Consider the following 23,270-nt stretch of genomic DNA (forward strand, 5'->3'; position numbering starts at 1 on the left):
TCGGCTTCTGGTTGCAAACAACATGAAAAATGTTCTGGAAAATGTCAAAACAAAGTTATAGCGAATACACCACGTTCTTCAAACACCTCCAGGAGCTTTCCCTATTATGGACAGGGAAAACATTCCCTTGCTGTATTTACAGGGATGTTTTTTGATGCCTGCAAAGATTACCAGGTCAGTGACCCTGTGCATGTCACAAAGCACTGCTGTGTACCATCCTGGGACTCTCCCTGGTTTCACCTAAGAGCAGGGACAGGGGAGAAGGTCAGGAAAAATGACCCTTCTCCAGGACTTTGGGTCTGCTTGTGGGAATTTCACCCTGCTGGGGTTTCACCCTCAATTTCAGCATCCCAGCGTGAGCCCCACTTGCACAGCTCAGCATCTTCTGCAGGATGCCCCTTTCCACAGTTTATTTCCAAACACACAAACAGCAGCTAATTCCTCTTTTGAACAGATCAAAGAAAGCAGCAGAAATATTCCTGAAATTAGTCATAGCCCTCGAGGGCCATTTACTTTTCCTAGTTTATCCTGAAGATGCATTTAACTGTTTCTTGAGCCCCAGCTGTCTGCCTGGCTGGGCCAGAGAGGCCACACCAACCGTGTCCACAGCTGCAGAGCAAATCCTCACATCCCACCCAGCAGCACATGGATTCAGCTGGAGACACTCCCACAAGGGAAACACCATCGTAGAGAATGATCTGGAGGGGTTTTTATCATTCAGCAGAGACAGCAGTAAATATTATGCATGCAACAATGTCCCTGAGCTCCTGCATGGGAGTTTTAGCAGATTATAAAAAATCAGCAGCCAAAAATCAAGCCTGTGGATGGTGGTTACCTTCCCATGCCTGGCACACGTGTTCTCCCCACCACCTGCCCAGAGCACTGGCTGGTCCAGATTTATTTAGCACATCTCCCTGTCCACTCTCAATTGGCCCCATCTGCTTTCCAGGAGGAGCTCTCCTCTGCACAACCCTGCCTGTCAGAGCAGATAAGGCTGCTCTTTGTGCTTTTCCCCACGAGACAGATGGGAAGGAGGGAAGCAGGAGGCATCTCAGACGTGCTGTCGTGGTGTCAGCAGGGCCTGGCTGGTGGAGAGGGAGCCTGTCTGACACCAGGGCTGTGCCAGCCAGCAGGAACCACAGGGACAACAGCGACCACAGGGACCAAAAGGGACAAAAAGGGACCGACAGGGACCCTGTGACTCGGCTCCTTTGTGGGGAGTTACAAAGGGATGCCCAGCTGGTGCTCAGGAGAGAAAGGGAGGCAAAACAGAGCTGGATGAGGTTACATTCCCCAGCAGGAGCAGAGCTGCTTGGTTGCTTGCAAGTAGGATGAGCTTGGATACTCAGGATGACCTGCAAACATCACATCTCCTTGGAAATGGCCTGGATACCACAGATTAACTCCTGCTGTAACAGAGTGCAGTGCCAAGGGCTTCGTTTTCCTACTCACAACATAAACAAAGGACGTCCTGGCTTTAGGGCAGCATTTAAAAGAGGTGGTGTACACTCCCCACAGTGCACCCAGCTAGTTTTATAGTGGGGGAAATGCATTCCTGCTCCCAGCAAGCAAGGAGCTCAGCTAGAGCAGTTGATGCCTTCAGATTTTATCCACGCTGGAGTAATCCCAGTTTGGTAACGAAGGGATATAGCTGACAAATTTCTCAATTTGCAGATTAGAGAAAGGTCAACCCCCAGCTTAATCGGCTGCTGCAAGGGGTCAGGAGGCAGAGTAACTTGTAAACAGTGTGAAATTAATGGAAGTATTTAGCATATTCTCTACGCAGTTTTCCATTCCTGCAGTCCAAAGAAAACAGAAAGTGGGGTCCAAGAGCCCTCCAAGCAACTGCCAAATATGTTCTTGGAAAAATGAAGATAGGAATGTGGCAGGGAAACTTCAACAGGGTGCAAACTGTGAAGGATTAGCTTCACCCTTCCCAAGGATAGTCCTGGGGCAGAGAGAAGGGATTTGGACGAGGCCTTTGAAAATCCATGGCTCACCTGAACCCTAAGAACCAGAGAAGAGACCTCAGGAGAGCTCTGCTGGCTTGCAGTGACCAAGGGTCTGGGTTTGTCACCTCACATGTCACCCTTGGCACTGACAGCAAGGCACAGCCCATGCAGGGGTGGTATAGATGTTGTGGATGTCAACTGGAGGAATTACAGCAGAGTTTTTTTTAAGAAACAACAGAGAGGCAGAATTCTGCAAAAAGGCAGTAAATATCTGTGATAAATATTTCTTCTTTATTTAGGCCTCCTTTCAAAACACATGTAGGGCTTAACAACAGGCTTCGTATTTTTTCAAGATTCAAATACATGTTTTCATCCACTCCACCCAATTAAGGGTTGCTGGAGTTTCTGCCATTAGAAAATACTCTGTTTTGTGCAGATAAATGGCACAGCAGATTATATTTGGGGCAGACTGTATTTGAGTACTTAGTAATGAAGGCTCAGCAGCACAGTTTGACTTCTGGAAAACTACACTTAGGAAATAAATGGTGTTCAGCAGGGCTGCACACCTCACAGCTTCCACAAACCACCAGCAAAGCACAGCAGAGGTTTCACTGACACCTTCACCCCTCTGTCCTACAAACCTCTGTGTGCCATTCCCATCCTCCACTCGACCTACAATCTCCATGCAATCCTCCATAACTGGACCTCCTGCTGGGTGTCCTCTGGTTTCCCAAGCCTTCTGCAGACCACTGAACACCACAAGCTGGGTCTGACTGCTCTCAAACCCATTCACCTTTTACAGCCTGGATGGGGGCAAATGTCCACCTTGTCCTTGGGCACATCTGCTCTTCCCAAGAGCACACTCCATCCCCAGAGCAGCACTCATACCACAGCATTCAGCAGAGGGGATTCCTCCTGAAAAGTCAAGGCCTGAGGAATGCAAAGTGAGTATCACCTTCAGGTCCAGCATGCCCTCAATTGCCAGCAGCTGAAATAGATAATGGCACTTCTCCTTTCCTGCCTTGCCCAAGGGTTGTAACAACCTCAGAGTGAGCAGGAGAGCAGGAGAAGTGCACATTGCCCGTGGAAATTAAGCCAGAAATTAAACAAGCCAACCCACAGCAGGAGAAATGTGGCCAGAAACTCCTGCTCTGCTCTCTTTGCCTTGGTCCCACCACTGAGCAACTGGAGCAGCAGATTCATGGCCAAACACCTTTTCCCATGAAGAAATCAAGACTTCAAGTGTTAATCAGGTTTTCCACCCGTGAGCTGATAGCCCAGCACATGAGCAAACATCAGGACTTTTATCACTACTTTGCCTTTATTCTGTTATCATCACCCCTCTGCACAAAACGCTGCTGGCAAAGAGTGCCAGCTCCAAGGGGAAACCATTGCTCATCTCTGGGGATGGGGAAAAGAGGGAGAAAGACAGGAAAGGAGATGTGCACAGAAGAGGTGGCTGTCCCCATTCCAGTTGCCCAGTCAAATCACCTCACAGAAAACTCATCCCTACACCTTCACCTTTCTCTTTAGCTTCAGCCCAGCTTTTCACTTCTATAAAACATTAAAAAAAACACTCCACTGCCAGCTTTTCCTCCTTGAAACCAGCAGCAGCTTCATCAGTTCAAATATCTGCTTTACACTGTTAAAAAAAATAGGGTTTGTTATGTAAGTAAGGGACACAGGAATTCCCTGCTGCACTACCAGAATTGAAGATGGGTGAAATTTGGGGACTTGATAGGTCATTGGGTAAAAACTTGATGGATCCCAACATTTGGAAGTTTCTGACAAATTCAGCCAATAGTTTTGGCTAAGAAAAAAATACTTTGTTGCACATTTGTTGTGGCAGACTGTACTGCAATTTATGTGCAGTGTCTTTTGCCAAGCTGACTTTTCATGAAAGTAATAAGTAGTTTCCAAAGCAAAGTGAAGGGAAATGGCAGGGAGAAAATTGAACACCTGGGATTTAATAAAAACAACTTTTTATTTGGTTTGTTTGTTTGTTTGTTTTCCTGAGGAAAGTGAAAATTCCTAGTCTCAGGCAGAATTACATGTATTTTTATATCATTAATTCAGTCTGTAAACCAGAAAGTGAAGAGACTTACACAGCAGAGAAACAAGACCTGCAGCTGCCTTTCAGAAGCAACCCAAGGCCTTTTGTGGTGCAGAAGCTCCTCAAAGTCCCAGCAACCAACTTTTAAAATAGCCTGAATTACCTTTAGATTTATAATGGGAAAACAGGTGGAAGTGGTCAGGAATAGTAGACAGAAGAACAGCAGAGAGAAAGGTGACATAACAGAGTCTTAAAAGGCAGAATCACAGGAAAATTCAGGCTGGAGGGGATTTCTGAAGAGCTCCAGCCCAACTCCTGCTCAAAGCAGAGGCATTTCAAAGCTAGCTCATTTAGCTTGATTTTCCTTCTATCCACCCTTGGTGGAACAGAGGGAATAAGCTCTTCTCTTGAACCCCTGGCTGAGACCACACTGCTCATTCCAGCTCAACTTGCTGACCACCAGAACCTCTGCACATCATTCTGGCAAAACAATGGCACCATGTGTTTGCAACATACCCCAGTATGTTTGCGGGAATAAATGCATTATTCAGATTATGCTAGCACAGTCCTAATGAATTTTAAATTACTGAAATCCAATTAAAGCCTAAGAAAGACCCAAAAAATTCTAATGCTATTCACTGCCTGAGTAGGAAGTGAATTGCTTTCAGATCCCTGTAATGTAGAGTTTTGAGTTTCTTTCAGTGATCCATGTGGCACCAAGGATCCTCAAGAAATCCCCAGGTGGAATACGGCAAAAGTACTCTAAATTCCTCAGAAATCATGTTTTTGCCACATGGGATAATGATGCTAACTATAGCTCCACTCAAATCCCAGCATTTGAATTTCAGGCTGTATGGAAGTTCATCTCAGTATTGCACACAATTAAATGAAAAAATACCCACAGTTCAACACCACTTTAACATCATGTTTTATAAGTTTGAGACCATTGATCTGTGAAGGAAAACACAAACATTTTGTAGAAAACATACTAATTGCTTATTGCAGCTACTCAAGGTTACATAAAACGCATATGTTTCCTTCTAACTGGGGAAAACAATGTTACCTCAAAGCCATATAACAAAAGACTAGGGATCTTAAAAAAATGGATTTTGTCCTTGGCTTTTCATGGTGGTTGACAGGGGAAAGTGTATGTTTGCAGCTGAAAATATCTCTGAGGTTACCAAATCTCTCAAGCAAGAACTTGCACCACCAGCAACAAGCAGAAATTAAGAAAAATTATACTAGTCAATGCCACTCCACTACCAGCTCAACAAGATTTTGCTGTGGTGGGAACATAAGCTAAAATCTTCTAATCATGAAGTGCCCAGACTTTCCCTCTCTAAATAAAATCCTTTCTTTAACAGGGGTGTAGAATTCCCAGACCAGCAACTGGTAGAAGATTTAGGCATTGCCAGCACTTCAAAATCTCAGGCCATTTAGGTTGAGTCAGCAAAGCAGAGAATATCAAGATTATTTTAAGCATGCACAGAGTTCTATTTGAGACCTTATTTTCCTTCTTACATACAGACAGAGATCTGTAAATATTGAAAAACATGAAAATTGGGTCTTCACATTTTAGGAGAAAAATACTGGTCCGATCAGAAGGGAAACAACCATCTGGCACCACTCCTTCCAGATGTTTTCCTAACCATTCTCCATTTTTCTTCCCAAATGTGTGTTTTCTGCATATTCAAAGAACTGCCATGATCCCTTCTTGTTTATCCATGTCCAGCTTCAGATTTCCAAGCCTGTTATTTCTTTTCCCTTTTTTCTTAATCTGTCATTCCTTTGGTCAGTGAGTGGAATCTATTCAACAAACAGTGTTGTGTTTTGGAAAAAATTTGCTTTTTATTACATTTGTGGCTCAAGGGGTTGTGGCTGGCTTGGCAGCTGTGTCTGAAAGGACAGTTTGTTAATAATTTAAACCAACACATAGAACAAGGAATTTTGGAAATAACCATGCCACCAAGATGAATTTACAACATTCACTTGAACTGGGAAATAATCATCGGTGTTTGGAATGGTAGAATCATTGCTGGAACAGAAAATGAGTGTATTTTACCTGTGGAATCACATTCCAAACAGATAATCTCATTTTTGTACCATATTAAAAAAAAACTTTAACAGGTATCATGGGCTGGTGCAGCTGTGCTGACCTTTACAGTGCAGAAAATGAAGATTATTTTTCAATCCAGGCAGTTCATTGACTCTGCCTTACATCAGCATCAGCCTTTGCTACTAGGTAGAGGGAAGATCACATATGTCATGTTTTATACTCATGAAACAAAGCTTTCAATCCAATGAAAAGGCACTTCAGAGAAGGCTCTTCTAAAGTCTGGTGTAGCTGTATGCTTCAGTAGGATCTTCAGGAAAGGTGAAGGTTTTTTTTTCCCCAAACTTAATAAAGAAACTTTTACAAGAAAATTGTTGCACAAGCAGTGTACCACAAATGGTAAAACTACCCATCTCCTCTGGCTGGAACTTGATGACCTTTGAAATCCCTTCCAACCCAAGCCTTTCTATGATCCTGTGGGGATCTTTTGAGGACCTTGTGATTCCCTGGGTGCAGGATGAGACCCAGAGATGGCAGAGGATGTGGCACTGGAGCAGCTATATTGGAGCTGCAACAGCCACTCTTGTCCTGAGGTGAGAATTGCAGCCATCCTCACACCCAGCAGAAATCTAAACATATAAGAAACGCAAAAAAACTCCCCAAGATTCCAACTTACAGCAGAGCTAAGAAAGCAAATGGATCAGCCCTTCCTGGAGAGGATTCTGACTTCACCTAAGAAAATTCCCACAGCTGGACACATGCTGCTGCCACCCAAGTGTATCTCACAAGTGAATCTTAATGTTATTTTTTAAATTTTGTTACAGAGGGGATGATATGGAAGTGATGAAGTCACCATCCATGGAGGGATTGAAAAGAAATGTGGATGTGGCACTTGGGGACAAGGGTTAAAGGTGGCCTTGGCAGTGCTGGGGGACAGTTGGACTCAATGATCTTAAAGGTCTTTTCCAACCTGTATGATTCCATGTTTGCATGACTCTATTGTTCTATTACACATTTTATATTAGCTAAATCCATGTATCATTTTTTGTTGACACTTGAGAAATTATTTTTTTCTGGCAAAGAAATATTTCCAAGGCCAATGACAAACGTCCTGCATCAGCATCAAGAGAAAATGAGCCCTGAAATTGGCACCATCAAGTGTGTCTAAGAGATGTGTTTGCTCATGCCTCCAATCAAGGATCCTCGTTAAATAATCATGTGACTCATACAAGAAGTTACAATTAAGCAGCACAGCTCACACTTCTAATATTCATGAGCAGTCCATGGAGCCCAAGTATAAAGGGAATCATTTCCAAATTTGGCTCACGAAGTTGGTCTGAGGAAATGCTGTTTTCTCACCAATATTAGCACAGTTGGGAAGAGGTGCTACATTTCTCCAAACAATGTTCACTGATTATTTCCTTGCCCTTTGAGAAGCATGGAAAATTTTACTTTAAAGTATTGACTGGAAAAAATAATCTCTATAAAACTGAACTTTTTTTCTTCTTTTTGTTGAATTAAGACTGTTTCAAAACAAACCAAAAACATCAAAACAACTGTCAGATATTTAATATTTCAACTCTTTTTCCTCCTTCCTTGGATGCAGGCACTATGATATTAGTATCCAACTATCTCTGCACACTATATCATCTATCATTTCTCTCCACCAAGACTGCATTTATTAAAAATCCTTGTTATTATTTTATGCCCAAGTTTGCTGTTTGTCCAACTTAAGCCCCTGAATGCTGTGTTGAGGTTTGTCTGCAGGAATCAATTCACCCACTCCCCCTAAGGAAAGCAGGGCTTTCCCTGCAAAATATACATCAAGGCTTTTTTTTTATTTTAAAAAATTAATAATTGCCATCAAAAGACACTGAAACACAAAAATGCTTAGCAACAGCAAAACAGCACAAGATTTGCAGCCTGTGGTGGCTTGGGTTTGGCTTTGACCCTCAGCACTCCAGTATGGGAGTTTTCCCATCATGTTTAGGGAGCTGCCTGTCCCTGCTGAGGTGCTCTGTCCCTGCATAACCTCCTCCTGTTTATTCAGAATGTTTTCACAGGTGGCCAAGATCGTTCTGCTTTTCCATGGCATTCCTTGCACTTTCCCAGTGCTAGCTGTAGGATCTGGGAGAGCTCAGGCAGCAGCCAAGGCTTTGGGGAGGGAAGGCAGCACAGCACTGCTCCAGGTACCTCTCACGTGGTGAAAGGTTCCACAGATCTGCGTCTGCCTTGAAGAATGAGGATTTCGTGCCCTTTCAAATGACTAAAAGAAATAATTGAGAATCACAAATGCATTCAAAAGCCCTTTCTAGAAGCAATTATGCTAATAGCTCCAACTGAACAAAGGGTGGAGGGAGATGGTTTTGCAGGCAAAGTCTACCTCCAGAGCTCGTGAGCACAGGGGATGTGGACCAAAAGGCACCTGCTGAGGTTGTAAGCTCAACCCCCTACCACTGCAAGCATCAAATTACCTAATTCCCTTCATGAACTGATGAGAAATCCATCACTTGAGAAATTAAACTTCTTGAGAGTAGTTGGGATTTCTTTTTCTTGCTGTTAGTTCTCTCCTCCATGCTGATTGCCTCTCCTCCCTGGACTGACACTCCTGTGTAATTTACACAATTCTATCCTTCTGCCTACACTGACTTTTAGTTCATCTCATTCCTCCTGGCAGTTTCTCCAGGCTCCAGGAGCAAACATCCCTTTCCCTCTCAACTTTATGCTGGACAAGGTTAGAAACCACCTCCTCTAATTCATCTTCTCAGAAACTGGCTTCAGCCTGGCACAGCAGAGCAGTTGTAACCAGAAATCTGAGTGAGAAACTCTGCAGATTCTTTGCTCAACATGGTTCTTTGCTCACATCTGGCTTTTCATTCCTAAAATGTACAGTAGCCTGTGTCATCTGGTGCTAGGAGCAGGCAGGAGCAGAAGACTCTGGTAAGCTTTGGATTTTACCTGCTCTGGCACTTGCTGCCATCCAGATGAATGGGTCTGAAATTGGTTGAAAACTTTTGGAGCAGAGCATTTTTTTCCCTGAAAATCTGGCTAGAGCAAGCAGCCCAGCAAATCTGAGGGTGCAGTTGTCATTGCAGCTCCAAGTTCAGGGTCAGGAAAGGGAACCTAAAGGCTTCACTTCCCACTCCTGGGGAGCTGCATTGCTTTCCTGCTCACACAGCATGAGAAGGGGAGGACTTTTTGAAAAGAAGAGTCTTGTGTAGAGACTAAGAGGAAAAAGTCTGACTTACTGTCTTCACTGACTTTCCTTCCTTTGCTTGGCATCAATAGGCAAGTCACATCTTAAGTGAGTAAAGAAGGAGCACTCTATAATGATGTTGACCTGTTGGAATGAGTCCAGCAGAGAGCTGCTGAGTGGATCACAGGTCTGGAATGCATCTTCTATAAAGACAGGCTGAAAGAGTTGGGGCTGCTCAGACTGGAGAAAAGAAGGCTCCAGGGAGACTCCAGAGCCCCTTCCAGTGTCTAAAGGGGCTCAAAGAGAGCTGGAGAGGGATTTTGGACAACGACATGCAGTGATAGGACAAGGGGGAGTGGCCTTAAGCTGAAGGAGGGTAGGTTTAGGTTAAATATTATGAAGAAATTCTTGGCTGTGAGGCTGCTGAGGCCCTGGCACAGGTTGCCCAGAGAAGCCCAGATGGCTGCCCCATCCCTGGAAGTGTCCAAGGCCAGGCTGGATGTGGCTTGAAGCAACCTGGGATTGTGGAAGGTGTCTTTGCGCATGGCAGGGGTGGAACTGGGTGACCTTTAAGACCCCTTCCAACCCAAACCATTCCATGATTTATGATTCTCTGATTATTATTTAAATCCAAGGACTCTGGGCAGCTGCTGGCTTGGGGAACACATCATGCCTTCTTCACCACACTGGTGGCAAAGTTATCTGCCAAAAAGAGAGAATAACCTGCTGGGTGTTAGAGCTCGGCAGCAATTAGATGGGCTGAACCAGGAGGCAATTTCATTTCCAGTGACAAAGAACCAGGGTCACAACCCTGCTGACTGCATTAAATAGGGGCTCACAAACCCTACTTGCTGGTGCAGTAGCTCTCAGTTTTAATGGGTATTTTCAAGCTAACAGGAAAGTGTGTTTATGTCATTATTCTTCAGACAGCAATGTCAAGGAATAAGTCATAAACTCAGAGTTGAAATTAAGCACACTGATTGCAGTGGTTTGTGTTATTCCTGACATTACCTGGAAGCCGAGCTACTGCGAAAGAAATTCTGTCCTGTGGGAAAATTTCATATTATTTTCAATTTTCTTTTCATCTCAAATCAAGGGGAAACAGAAAACCATTCTATGGAAGAGAAAGCTCCACAGGAAAAATGTCTGGAAATGTTAAAACACTTTGCTGCAGCAAATCTACCAATGTCAGTAGAGCTGGCAAATAACACATGGTATTCCCTCTATTTTGTTGAGCTGAAAGGATGAATGCCTTTGTAAAACATAACTAAGGACACTTAATATTAATTTTAAAGCGATAACATGCAGAAAAAAATTCACTATCTCCAGGAACCTAAGTAAAAATAACAGCTCTACGTTTTTTCAGACTTTTTGGAGTCTCAGCCTGGGAGGTCCTGTAAACTGAGTCACTGATGATGAAGCCAAAACCCCTTTGGAGAAGCCTGGCACTGCCTGAGCCTCATCAGTCCCAGATCTAGTTCAAATACAGCTTCTGGGGGCAGTTTGTGAGACCCTTCATTCCCCTGTGGATTAGATGTTCCATCAGGAAAATTGTAATAAAGGTATTGTAAGCCTCCCCAAAAGGCAACCTGAGGAACAACAGCTTTGTCCTGCATTCTTTGCTTTTCACCATCTCTTGGAAAGCAAAGGAAGATGTTGGCAGAGAGCTGGCCAAGGAAAAGCAAATAGCAACACACAGACATTATCCAGCAAGACTCCAAGCACAAGTCATGCCAAACTCCTAGTTCAGTAAATGCCAAAGACCCAAGTGGATTATGGGCAGGGAAGGGGAAAACTGACTGCTAAGAAAGTGCTGGAAGATGTGGCATTTCCATTTCCAAGATGTTGCTGATGTGCTGAAAAATCCCTTTTCTGCTCATTTAGCACAGCTGGGACATTGCAAAAATAAAACCCTCCCTGTGAATTTTTTTTTTTTTTTTTTTTTCAAATCAGCACATTCTGCAGCACCATTTTCTTCCCTTGGTGGGGAGGGAGGTGTCAGGAGTTACCAGCCAGCTGTGGTGACACCTTGCAGGAACAGTCAGAAGAAATTCCTGAAATCTTTATTGCTGAAGCTCAGCCTTTGGCCAGTGTCTCAGAGGGACTGTGCCCACTCTCCAACAGCTGTCTGCAGGCTGAGGTGGGAAAACATGCGCCAGATTTTATGCAGATGTCAGACAAAGGGAAGAAGTAGTAGAAAAAGGAGTGACTGAAGCTGCGCTTCTGGGATCAATCCACAGAACTGTGCAGAAACTGTTCACCCAGTGCAGATCACATCAGAAATTATCTTGATGACAAAGAAAAAAAAAAAAATGAAGCTATTCTGTGTGTCTTCCTGCCCTTTAGGGTGCAATCAGGGCACATCTTCAGCATTGCTATTAGCATTCCTCCACCGAAGAAATCCCAGCAAAGCACTGAGCTCTCATTTTCAAACATGATGCTGGAAAGCTTCCCAGATTATATATTTTCCTCTTTAATTTATACCTCTGAGGATAATGCTAATCAAGGATGCAGTGGAAGTGGTGAGACATCCTTGGACCCAGGCTGATTTATTAACAGTGGTTGCATTATTCTCACTTGGAGAGCGACGCTAGTATCCCAAGCTTCCATAAAAAAAAAAAATATCCTGCTTGCTGGTAGGTTATCAAATACAAGCTGACAATGTACTTGCACAGCAGATATGCATAAGTGCATTGCACAGTATGATTCATCTGCAAGATATCCAGCATGCTAGAAGCTCAATTTAAAGTAGGTTAGAAGAACGATTCATTAAAAAGCAACAGCAAAGAGAGGGGGAAAAAAAAGAAGCCCAAACTCTAAAATCTCCTCCTGGGAATGGTACATTTACTTTTCAATCTTTGTTCAGCCCCCTCTCCTCACTTTGGAATAGAGTTTGGATGGTGCAGGGAGGGACAGGCATGTAGAAATACATGTAGCTAGACAAATATTACAAATGCCATCTTCAAGGCCTGGCAGATCTACCAAATATTCCAGGGATTATCCATGGTCTGCTTAGCACGTTCAAAGTGGAAGGAGATTGCACACATTTCACACAGCATTAATCCCCAGGCCTGTCTCCTTAGCTCTGACCTGAACTTCTACTACACAGCACTGAATTATAAAGGCTAATGTCAAAAGGACTTTGAGAAAAAAAAAAAATCCCAAAATGGCAACTGGCTTTTACTATGATAACTGCTCAGATAATCCTCCATAATCTGCAGTGGTATTTTTTAGGATACGGAAAAAAAAAAACCCCACAACAGAAAAAATGTACATGACATGGCAATTCTAAAATAGAATAAAGAACTTTCAGGCTGGAATTAGTGCTTTTAAAATGGAATTTATGTATATCTGGAATAAACGTCCTACTATAAAAGCAAAGGTACTTTTGTAAACACTGCTGCCAGCCAAATCAGGCTGGCATGAATTGATCTGAGAATAACTGGAAATTATATACACTTAATTTCTAAGATTTCACTATTTTTATTAGTATTATTTTAATCCACATGTCTCTTGTGGAAAGATCTTTTTAATGACAATTTCTAAAAATATTTAAATTTCAGGAAATTCAGTCCTTTCTCCTGGCAGCAGAGGCAGGTAAGTATTTTCGAAGGCAAAGTTCCTATTTCACCCACATAAAAGTAATCCAGGTTTTACTTGATGACTCCACATCTGTCCATGCAATCAATTAATTGCATGTTGACTTTTCAGTCCTGTATACAACATATCCTCATTAAACACTCAAGGAACTTTTCGTGTAGAGAATTAAATACCACCTAAAACACTGAGGAGCTACAAAAATTCTCTCTGATCAGCAACAAAGATGCCACTTACCAGCCAATTTCCTGTAGGGATTTTTTAGTTAAAGTGATAAAACAGAGCTACTGCCCAGAGGTTCCAAACTTTTTATTTTATTTTATTTTATTTTATTTTATTTTATTTTATTTTTTCCCATAAACAATGTGTTCAGAGGAGATGACTCCTCTGGGATTTTAATTCTCACACATCATCTTGGGATGTCACCTTTGGGCACAACACTTTTCCTCCAAACTAATTATGTTTTGAGAATCACAGATTATAAAAGAGACATTCAGGATAACCAGGAAATTCTGAGGAATCAATTCTACATTCAACCCTGTAATAATTTGCTAGAGCAGTAGAGAAATCAGCAACTACATAAATGCTGCATTATGTCTTTTTTTAAAGAACTGCAAAAGCTGCAAAAGAGAGGAATCAGCCTCAGCTTTAGGTTAGCCCTACATCAAAGGCAACTGTCTCAATTAAAATTTAGTGCACAGCAATATTGCAGTTTAGAGCACTTGCTCAATGATGTTTACCAAAGCTATAAACCTTTGTAATGAAAGGAAAAAAAATACCAAAAAAAAACCCCAACCCAGCAAAATGACAAACATCCTACATCCTTAGATAGCAACGAGCACTAAACAGAAGACGAAAAAAATGTGATACACATTTTTATAACTTTTATAAGGAGGGGGAGAAGATGTTTCCCGTTTTTAGTAAAATCAGTCTGCAAATAACAAATGACTGCTGCTCATATCACACAGCTACACCTGCACAGAGCAGCTCAGCTTCCAGTTCAGCTGAAGTGCACATTGAATTTCCAGCGTGTTGCATCGTGCTTCACTGCTGAAGTCAACAGGAACGAAAATACCACGAAATGCAAAACATCTCCTGTGCACACGAGCAGCAAGCACATCTCTTTTGCCTCTGCATTAAGGACATCAAGGGAAAGACCTAATTAGGACTGATTGGAATTCAGACCCCTCCGTGCTCCAGTAGCCAGCAGAGAGCTGGTGGCTGTGAAAGCTCATTCCCCCTCCCACAGAGCACATGGAATGCTGCTCCCCAGACCAGAGCAGGGATGAGACACTGATCCCCAGCTCTGCTGGCCGTGCTTTTCACCTCCCACCCTGGCCATGGCCTCGGTGCCACGGGATGCAGGGATGAGAGGGATGCAGCTGACCTGGATACGGGTGAACACTTGAACAGGGCTGGCAGATTTAGAGCAACCTTCAGGCTGTGCTCAGCCTCCAGCCCTTTGGCCTGCCTGTGAGCTTGGGAGTAAAACAATTCCTGAGCAGAGATGCTCTGCTGGTTACGTGGGGTGAGGGAGTGCCCACCTGCCTGATGAGCAAAATGATGTTTTTGGTGGTTGTAGGTCCCTACCTAGGGGATGGATTAGGCCTGTGAATAGCAGAACTCCCTTGCTGATCACAATGCTTAAATGCAGCCTGTCTGCCCAGCAGCTCTTTCCCAGGGGTTTTTGGGAGTCTTTTTGGGAGCTGGAGGGGCCCAGGCTTGGCAGGAGAACATCAGGGTGAACTCTGATGGCTCAGGCTGTCTGCAGCCCTTCTAGGCACAGCTGTGCTGCAGAGCCTGCCCAGGGTGAGGATTTTTGTTTGATCATGCAGCCAGTGACTAATGCAGTGCAGGGAAAGCTGTGGATGCCATTTGGATCTGGAACTTCTGCATTTGTGGCTTTGCCATGTCCATGGGTGCTCTGACAGGGTCAGGGACAGCACCCAGGGCTCTGTTAGGCTCTGGCCAGACTTGGTGTTTCCTCCTTCTCAGCCACAGGGCTCACCCAGGGATGTCCACATGTGCACCTGAGACATGGACTGACAATTTGGACAGAAAAAGCCCTCAGAGACAAGAGAAGCACAAGATCCTGAGGGACTGGGAGCAGGGAAAATTTCCAGCCTGACAAGGCTGCCCCATGCAATTGCTTTTTACTGGCCACAGTTAACAAGCCACTTCGATGTCTTTAAAGCTCCCAGCAATAAATCAGCTGCAGTTAATAAATTCAGCACTGCTGAAAAATGAGACATAACTCATGTCCTGAAAGGCACAGAAAAGCCTCGAGCTGACACAACTCTGCAGGTCTGCAGAGTCACCCTGGTGCAGAAAGCATCTTCCCTGCTCCATCACCTCCTGCATCCCAGCAAACATCCCCTGCAGCTCTGCATCCAGGATGGGAGTCACTGAGATCTTGGGAATGCTGCAGCTCTTAATGGCAATTGTGTTGAAATCACCTGTGAAAAACCAGCTACCTTTTCTCACATGTGATCTGAGGATAGTTGGAGGCTGTATCAAGGGCAGGCGACCCATAACAGCAGTGAAAGAAATATGCAAATAACTCTTTTATCAGCTGTTATTTAAATAAAGATGGGAAAGCCCGCTCTTAAGGAAAATCAAAGTACAAAGCCAATGCTTATGAGGTAACACCTCAATATTTGAAAGAGACAGGCTTATGAAGGATGTAGTCGTTTCTAAGAATTTTTGTTCTCACCTAGACTCACATGATAGATCAAAATAAACAGCAGCAACATTATTATGATTTTCATTCTAAGTTCTTTATCTCTTTAAAGGTTAATTTTCACAGTGCTGTAATGAGATAAGTAAATGCTGGTGCTTCCATTTTACATACAAGTGTCCTGAAGCAGTCTGGTCTAATGGGTAATAAAGACAATTTATCCATGATGTATCTTCCACTTAATTTATCCCTAAATTAAACAAAACATGCTCACCTTTATGCATATGCTTAAGACCATCCTAGTTTTAATAGCAGTTAACAATGCACTTATGTTCCATAAAATTAGAATATTAAATACTTCACTGAAACAAGGAGGACTGAAATAGGTGATTAAGGTCCTCTCTATTTCAATTCTCATCTTGCAGGTGAGTGCCAAGAATTTATTCTGTGTTGAAGGCATAAGGCTTCTTGGAGGAATAGACTGACCATAAATCAGAAGTGTCTTAATAAATAAGAACACTAAATGTGAGGTGTGTTCCTGAGTGCTGCATCATGCCAAGTCTACAGCTTTTCCTAAATTAGAAAACTAATTACAATTAATGCTTCATCACTTGAAACATGGTTTGCTATGTGGAGACCAAGTTCTCTTTTGAAAAAAACAAACAACCCAAGAAAAAGTAGAACCTCAAGAATTTTGTAAGCAGTCCTGATTTAGAAGCAAGAGAACAGAACATGAAGAATAGATATGAGGACAAAAATGCTACATTAAAAATGAAAAACCTCAGTGCATACTTGGCCCATTTTAGAGGTACCAACTACTAAAGAGGGAGAGCGAAGGAAATTCCTGGGAACTCACCCATTTAAAAAACTCCATTCCCTGTTGCTGATGTGGACCTGCAGCACAACTCCTTGGTCGTTTCAGGAACTTTGAGCTCAAATACTTGTGCACAAATTAATTAGGTCTCGGGGCCAAATAAGGTCTCAGGACTAAAAGCAGAGTCTAACTCTAGTCCTGAGCATCCTGGGCCAGTCCAGGCCAGGTAGCTGGGTCAGGATCACATTTGTGGGACATGTGAGGACATGGTAAACAGATAAACAGTGGCATCTGCCCAAACTTTTCCAGAAGAACTCAAACAGAGGCAACATGCAGGCATTTTCTGAGGTCGCTGTCCCCAGACAGACCAATACCTGCACAATACAGGGTTTTTGGTAAAAATAAGGCATAAGACATGTCACTGAATGGCATTTCCAGAGCTGAAGAAAAAAGGAGGCAGATGTGCCTCCTGGGACCCTTGCACCAGTGAGAGATAATGAACCACCCAGCCCAGGGGAGATTCACAGCCCAGAAAATACTGCAACTCACAAAACCCAATGCTTGCCGTAACTGGGACACCCAAAGCCTCTCCCCTCCACACCATTCTCCTCCTCCCCAGCCTCTCCCCCTCAGTTCCTTCCTATAAATAAAACATTTCATTACCAAGTGATGAAGATTAAAATAAGGCAGGTGAGTCACCCTCCCTGGCACTACTTTGCTCTTTCATCTGCCTCATCCTCTTCCTCAACCCAGTTGCAGCCCTGGAGGCTGAAGAAAATTCATCAGTGAGGCAGCCAAAGCAGAGACATAACTACACTGCATCCCTGTGAGGAACAGGGCAAAACCAGCTGCATTTTGTTCTGTATGGAGTTGAGAACTACATTGCTGAACAGATTTTAAACCAGGAGTTTTTATGCACCTCTGAGAGCACCCCAAATGCAGAGCATTGCTGGAGGAGCCCAGCAGGAGCCACTGCTCCTACTTTTCCCAAGTGAGATTGAAGGATGGTATTTCAACAGGATTTTCTTTTTATTTTTATGGCTAACTGTGGGCTTAGGCTACTTTGTGAAGCTTCATGAGGATTACAAGAACAGAAAGATCCAAGATCCACTTTTTTCCTGTCCCTCTCAGCAAAATCTGCTTGCACTAACAAAGCACCAGGGAATGGGGAGAAACTCCACCAAATGATCCCTGTCCTCCTCACTCACACCAGTAGATCAGAAGTTATGAGTGGCTAATGCAGTCAGCGGAGAAACACTAAATTCAGTTCTCTGAATCAGAAAGGACTAAAATGCTGGTAATTGACTTGGTGTGAATATATATATTCTTCCAAAGTGAGACTAAACCTGGCCTCAATTGGCTCAGTCTGAGCAGGATTGCCTCGCAGTTCAAGACATATTTCCAAACACCTGCTGAGTCTCTCCTGTGTCACGCTTAGGTCAGTGAATCCACCATATCATGACTTTCTACAGCAACTTGAAAAATCAGCGTTTGGATCTTGGCCTTTCCAGGGGCTGTGAGCAGCACATTGCCAAGGATGCCTGGGGATAGGGAGATCTTCCTAGAGCATCACCTGGGAAGGGGTGGAAAGGCCACAAAGAGCCCATTGCCTTGGAGAATCTGCTATATTTGTCCATGATCTGACAGCCCAAAAAGTGCCAGTGCCAAACCCAAGCAGTGCAGACATTCATGTTCATGACTACTTCTCTCCACCCAGCTGAACCACAGGGCTCTCAACCTGCCTGAACACCATCAGAAATCTCTTTCATGCTGAGGTGCAAAGCTGTCAGTAACCCACCCTCACCAGTAACTGGAGAGAAACCATAAACTGAGATTCACTGGTGCAGCACTGTCATGTAGGCAGAGGTTTGAGATGTCAATTCATGGTGAGAACATTGGGGTACACAGTACACATCTTCAAACTCAACCTCTACAAATCATGTGGATTAGAAAGGGCTTCTAAAAATGTCTTTACTTAAAGCACTGGCATTAGAGACTGTCCTCATCATGGAGCACTGGGAGCCAACACCCCTCGTGGTCTTCTGTGTTATATCTACACCTATCAGATCATGAAACACTCTTGGGATTTGGTCTCTCACTTCTCCTCAGCAGCCAAAGGCTGTTCCTCAACTCATCTGCCTCATCCAAGCAGCTCTGAGTCCCTCCTTCCCCCCTCTCCTCACTGCCACACACCAAATGGGTGCTGTTATTCCCATAAAAACAGGACTTTCACACCACTGAGGCATCCCAGGGGATCCCAACCAGCCCCTGGATGGGGTTCCAGAAGGGTTCCCACAGGCCATATTCACCATCCCATTGTGTCCCTGTAGACATGTCCCAGTTATTAATGCCATCCCCTGTGGCACTGGCCTGCTCTCCTTTGGGCAGCTGACTGTATCACCCAACAGATATCCACCCATGCACCAGGCTGCAGGAAATTTCCCAGGTCCTTGCACAGGAATCACCATTTGTATGAGTTCTTGCCCTTTTCCCACTATTTTTCCCTGAAGAAGACATCCAGCATAGAGGTACATTCCTATTGCACATTCTTATATTTTGCCATTTCTCTGGAGGAAACCATATGTATTTATCCTGGGGAATGCCTGGTAGCCTGCATAATATTTTTGGAAATAATTCCTGTCAGGGATTTTAATCACTGTTGACGCATAAAAATAAAATAACAGAATCTGTGACCAGATGGTGTGTTGGGTGACATGGGGCTCTCTTCACCAACATGTAACTGCTCACCAGCCCTTCAGGACTGCTTCACTCACCAGTCCTTAGAAGAGCTGCCTGCAAGGTCCTCTCGCCCTAAACTGAATTTATTTTTGGGAAGGAGGAAAACTCTGCCTTTGAGGAAGAGATACATTTTCAGCAAAATCCAGGGGCAAAGTATAAAAGCAAGAGAAAGAGGCTTGTTCTCTTCTCCTTCCCTGCCCAGAAGCTACTGGAGTTTATCTTCATTGGAGCCCTGCAGGAGAAGCTGATGTGGGATCTGCAGCTCCCTGTTGCCCTGACTTTGCTTGAGAAATCTCTGAGCTTTCCACTCCTCGTGGGAATTTTTTCCTGCAGTCTCAATCACTGCCGATTTTGGTTGATCCAAAGAATGGGGAGTGAAATCCATTGCTTTTCATCATTCAGAAACCACTCACCAGGTTTTGACACAAAGCCAGCTTGGCTCAAAGCCGGGCCCAGGGCTAGCTTGAAAATATTCCTGAACCTTTCAACAATCCCTGGCTGGTTTTCAAACTTAAAACAAAAGCCAAGATCAGGGAAAGTTTACAAATTTTTGGGTTGTACAAGAAAATATCTGCACAACCTGTGATAAGTTCCCACCATTTGTTTTCAGTTATTTTCATGCTGGGAGAATCTCCCAGACTCCAAACCCTGCTCTTGCCTCAGAGAGCATAACCGTGGTTTTCACAAAATAAAAGACTGGTCTGACAGGTGTGGAGGAAGATACAGGATGTGCTGGGAAGCTACCTGAAAATTATTCCGTCCAGCTCACTCCTGTTTGGATGGATTGCTCCTTGTCTAAAGTGTCCCCACATGGCCCATTGTGTCAGGAGTGTTTGAGTTTACAGCAGACTATGGCAGTGTTGTAAAAAAGCTGAAGCTGTGTATCTCCTGCTGGGTCCATTCCTATGGCTCAGGAACAGGCAGGAATCCCTCTCCGAGCAGGAAAAATAAAGAGTTTCATGAAAAACTTGACAGCTTTAGACATTCAACAATATGACAGCCTTCTTATTCAGAAACTTATGAATACTTAGTCACACTGAGAGAACAAGGAAATTATTTACTTCCCCCGGTGAGGGGGGCGGGAGTCGTGGCTCTCTAGGTAGTGTGGAACAGAAAATACAGCTGCTGCAGCCACAAACACAGGGAGGCTGCGTGAGCAGGGCTGCACTGCTTGGGATGCTGCTCTGTCTGCCATGGTCGGCCAGACACGCACTCAGCCACACAACGGCTCTTTATTGAGCAGGGAAAACAAAATGGGAAATGTTTAAAGCACGTTACTGCTCTTATGGTACTGCTGATTTGGCAGCTTGACAGTCCACAGTGAGCAAACACCAAAAAAAGGTCTGTATCACTCACTTTGCCTCCACCTTGCCACAGTTTGACACAAGCAAACAAACACGTCTAAAGCCCCTTTGCAGAGCATTCCAAAAGCTGGAATTTTTCTTCACATCTTTCTTTCTTCTTTCTTCCCTTTTTTTCTTTGCATCTCTTTTCTTTTCTTTCTGTCTGTCTGTCTATTCTGCATTCTCAAAGTGTAAATCTGCAGCTCACATCAAGCCTGAAGAAGGCTTCATTAAATGTAAGCAGTTTCACAGTGATTCCATTTAATGGTGATTTACACAGTTTAAGAGACCACCCCTCTTTGTTCTGTACGCTAAGATTCAGCATGGCCATATTTTCATCCATCAGTGAACAAAAAAAAGCTCACAAGATTCTTTTCCCCCCTTCTTTGTGTCACCACATGGTTGAGGCAACCCTACCTGGAGACCCCAACCCTGCCCCTCTTGGCACACACTCAAGCAGCCTGACATTCCCAGCCATCTGCCTCTGCCTCCAGTAGAAAGTCACGTTTCACAACCCAACACTCAGCTCAGCGAATGAGCAGCACATCAGCAGATTAGCTGCCTGCCCAGAGCTACAAAACAGCAAAACATTTCCCACATCAGCCGAGGGCCGTTAGATCCCATTCTACTCCTGAACTCGGTCACATCAAGCAGACAGAAAGGCACCAGGGAAACATCCATGTTGGGAGCACAGGCAGGCACTGATGCACACTCAGACCCTGCAGAACCACACGAGCAGAAGAGCACACGTAGCCACACAGCCTGTGCTGTTCCTGGCCAGCTACTCTTTGTGCTGATTGACTGGAGGGGATTAGGAGGGACTCAACCCAAAAACGCAGTTCCTAATGCTCCTGCAGCTATTGCATAACAGAGATCGATTCCTGTCCCGAGCCCTGACCCTCAACTTACTCAAGACAACTTTAATGCTTCAGGCTGTGTAATGGAAACATCTACTTCCCAGTGAAGAGGAGTCTAGATGGGATGCATCAGCTCCCCCAGGGCTGGGGTTTCTGGCTGTTTGGGTTCTCTGACAGGCAGCAATTGGGAAAGAAAGCAGGGAAGTGTCAGGAAGAAGGAAAGAGAGTCCTCTTTCCCCAAACATTTCTCCCAGGAGCTACGGGAAGCTGAAGCCTTCTGGGGTTCGTTAACACCTGCTATTTAATACACCTGCTAAAGAGAGCAACCCTAAATCAAGGGAAATTGAACACATACCAAAAATAAGGTGAAAATCAATGAACCTGCAGATCCTAAACTAAATGCACCTGAAGTCAAACACACCTCAAAATGCAAAAGGTGGAAAACACAGCAAGCGAAAAGTCCACAAATAAATGAACAAGTCCCAAAAGCATGCACAAAATGTACAAACACTTCAGAATAGGCACTCCATTAAAAGCTGCATGTTGAAATAACACAAGGGGCCCTGCAGGAATTCCAGGTGCACAGGGAATAGCTGAAGTATCTCCGCAGAGATCTGTCACTCCAGATGTGAACAGGTGTATGACAAATGAGGACAGACCCACATCAAGTCAGGCGAAATCAAATGCCCTCCAACATTTGCCTGAAATCTGGGTGTCTTGTGCCTAACAAACTGCAAAAAGCTTTAGGGAACTTGGCTGGCTCCTGAGTCCCCCCTCCCCCACATCAGCAAAAAATAACTATTTGCAAAGGCCGCAATTCCTCGTTATTTTCTGTTTCCCTACATGCGCTCACTAACTCGCTAGCGATGTTTCCAAGCAGCCAGGCTGGGAGGAAAACACAGCAAGGTTCAGGACCGAGACAACCGGGAGATGCTGCTGCCAGGGCCCCTTTGTCGAGCATCCCCGGGTACCCCTCGCCTTCCCTTTTACCTGGGGATGCAGTCGCCATGGTAACGGGCGGGTGTTCCCTGGCGGAGCCGAAACCCAGCTGCTCCCCATCTCCATCCCGCAGCGGAGCCCCAGCGGCGAACTGGCTCGCCCCGTCCGCAGCCCAGTGCACCCCAGAGCCCGCCAGCAGCAGGTCCTGGGGGTCCGGCGGGGCTGACATGCTGCCTGCGAGGCGGCCGCTGATCTCCGGCTCTCGGGACGCAGCGGTGGCCACCGGAAGGGCTGCGGTGGCCGCCGGGCTGGCTGGTGCTGCGGCCGCGCTGGGGTCTGGCCGGCTGCGGGCACGGGGAGCCTCCTCCGCCGCCGCTGCTGTATCTCCACTAGCGCTTATTACGCAGGTGAAAATGGCTTGTTAGTTGGAGCCTTCCAGCCCTTGCGTCACCCTGTGGCTGGCATATCACAGGGCAGGAATCTGCCAGCCGGGCTGCCGCTCTCCGCCGTTTAACTGCTTCAGCAGGCTAGGCATCGGCTTGCGCGGCCGAGGGAAGAAATGCCCCCTTCCAGGCAGGCACACTCCTCCCCGTCCCCTCCCGCATTCCCCCTCCTCCGCATCCCTGCGCTCCCCAGCATCCCGCAGGCGCCGCAGCCCGCCGGGAGAGCCGCCGGCTCCTCCCGCAGCGCCGGGCTCGGCCGAGAGGGCACGGAGCTCAGCCAGCCCACCCGAAAGCCGCCCCGATCCTCCCCCGCTCCGCCAGCCCCCAGCCCAGCGAGAGAAGCTGCACTCTGCCCCGGGTTTGTTTACCCAGTTGGCTCTTCTCTGTTGCAGACATGATCGCAGCTTATTGCATCTAAATGGCACTTGTCAAAATAAACTCACAGCAGGTGTCTGTGTGCCTTTTTTTTTTCTTTTCTTTTTTTTTTTTTTTGGTGTGCCATTATATTTGTTTGCTTACTGCCTCACGAAAGTCGTGTGTGTGTACCGAGGCGATGAGAAATGTCAGGGATTTTTGCTGTCGGTGAGAGCAGCAGCAGCAGCAGGAG

At 45.0% G+C, this 23,270-nt stretch overlaps 1 protein-coding gene across 1 annotated transcript in view; it reads right to left on the minus strand.

Annotated features, from left to right (window-relative positions):
* RTN1 (reticulon 1) overlaps positions 1-22,803 on the minus strand; it is a 111,322-nt gene extending 88,519 nt beyond the window's left edge. The window contains exon 1 of the mRNA XM_085061088.1: positions 22,272-22,803. Coding sequence (XP_084917214.1) covers positions 22,272-22,449 — 178 coding nt within the window. The 5' untranslated portion in view covers positions 22,450-22,803. The remainder of the gene's footprint in view (positions 1-22,271) is intronic.
* Between the last annotated feature and the right edge of the window lie 467 nt (positions 22,804-23,270).

Source organism: Lichenostomus cassidix, chromosome 5 (genome assembly GCF_008360975.1).
Source record: "Lichenostomus cassidix isolate B80296 chromosome 5, HeHo_3.0, whole genome shotgun sequence".
Lineage (NCBI taxonomy): Eukaryota > Metazoa > Chordata > Aves > Passeriformes > Meliphagidae > Lichenostomus > Lichenostomus cassidix.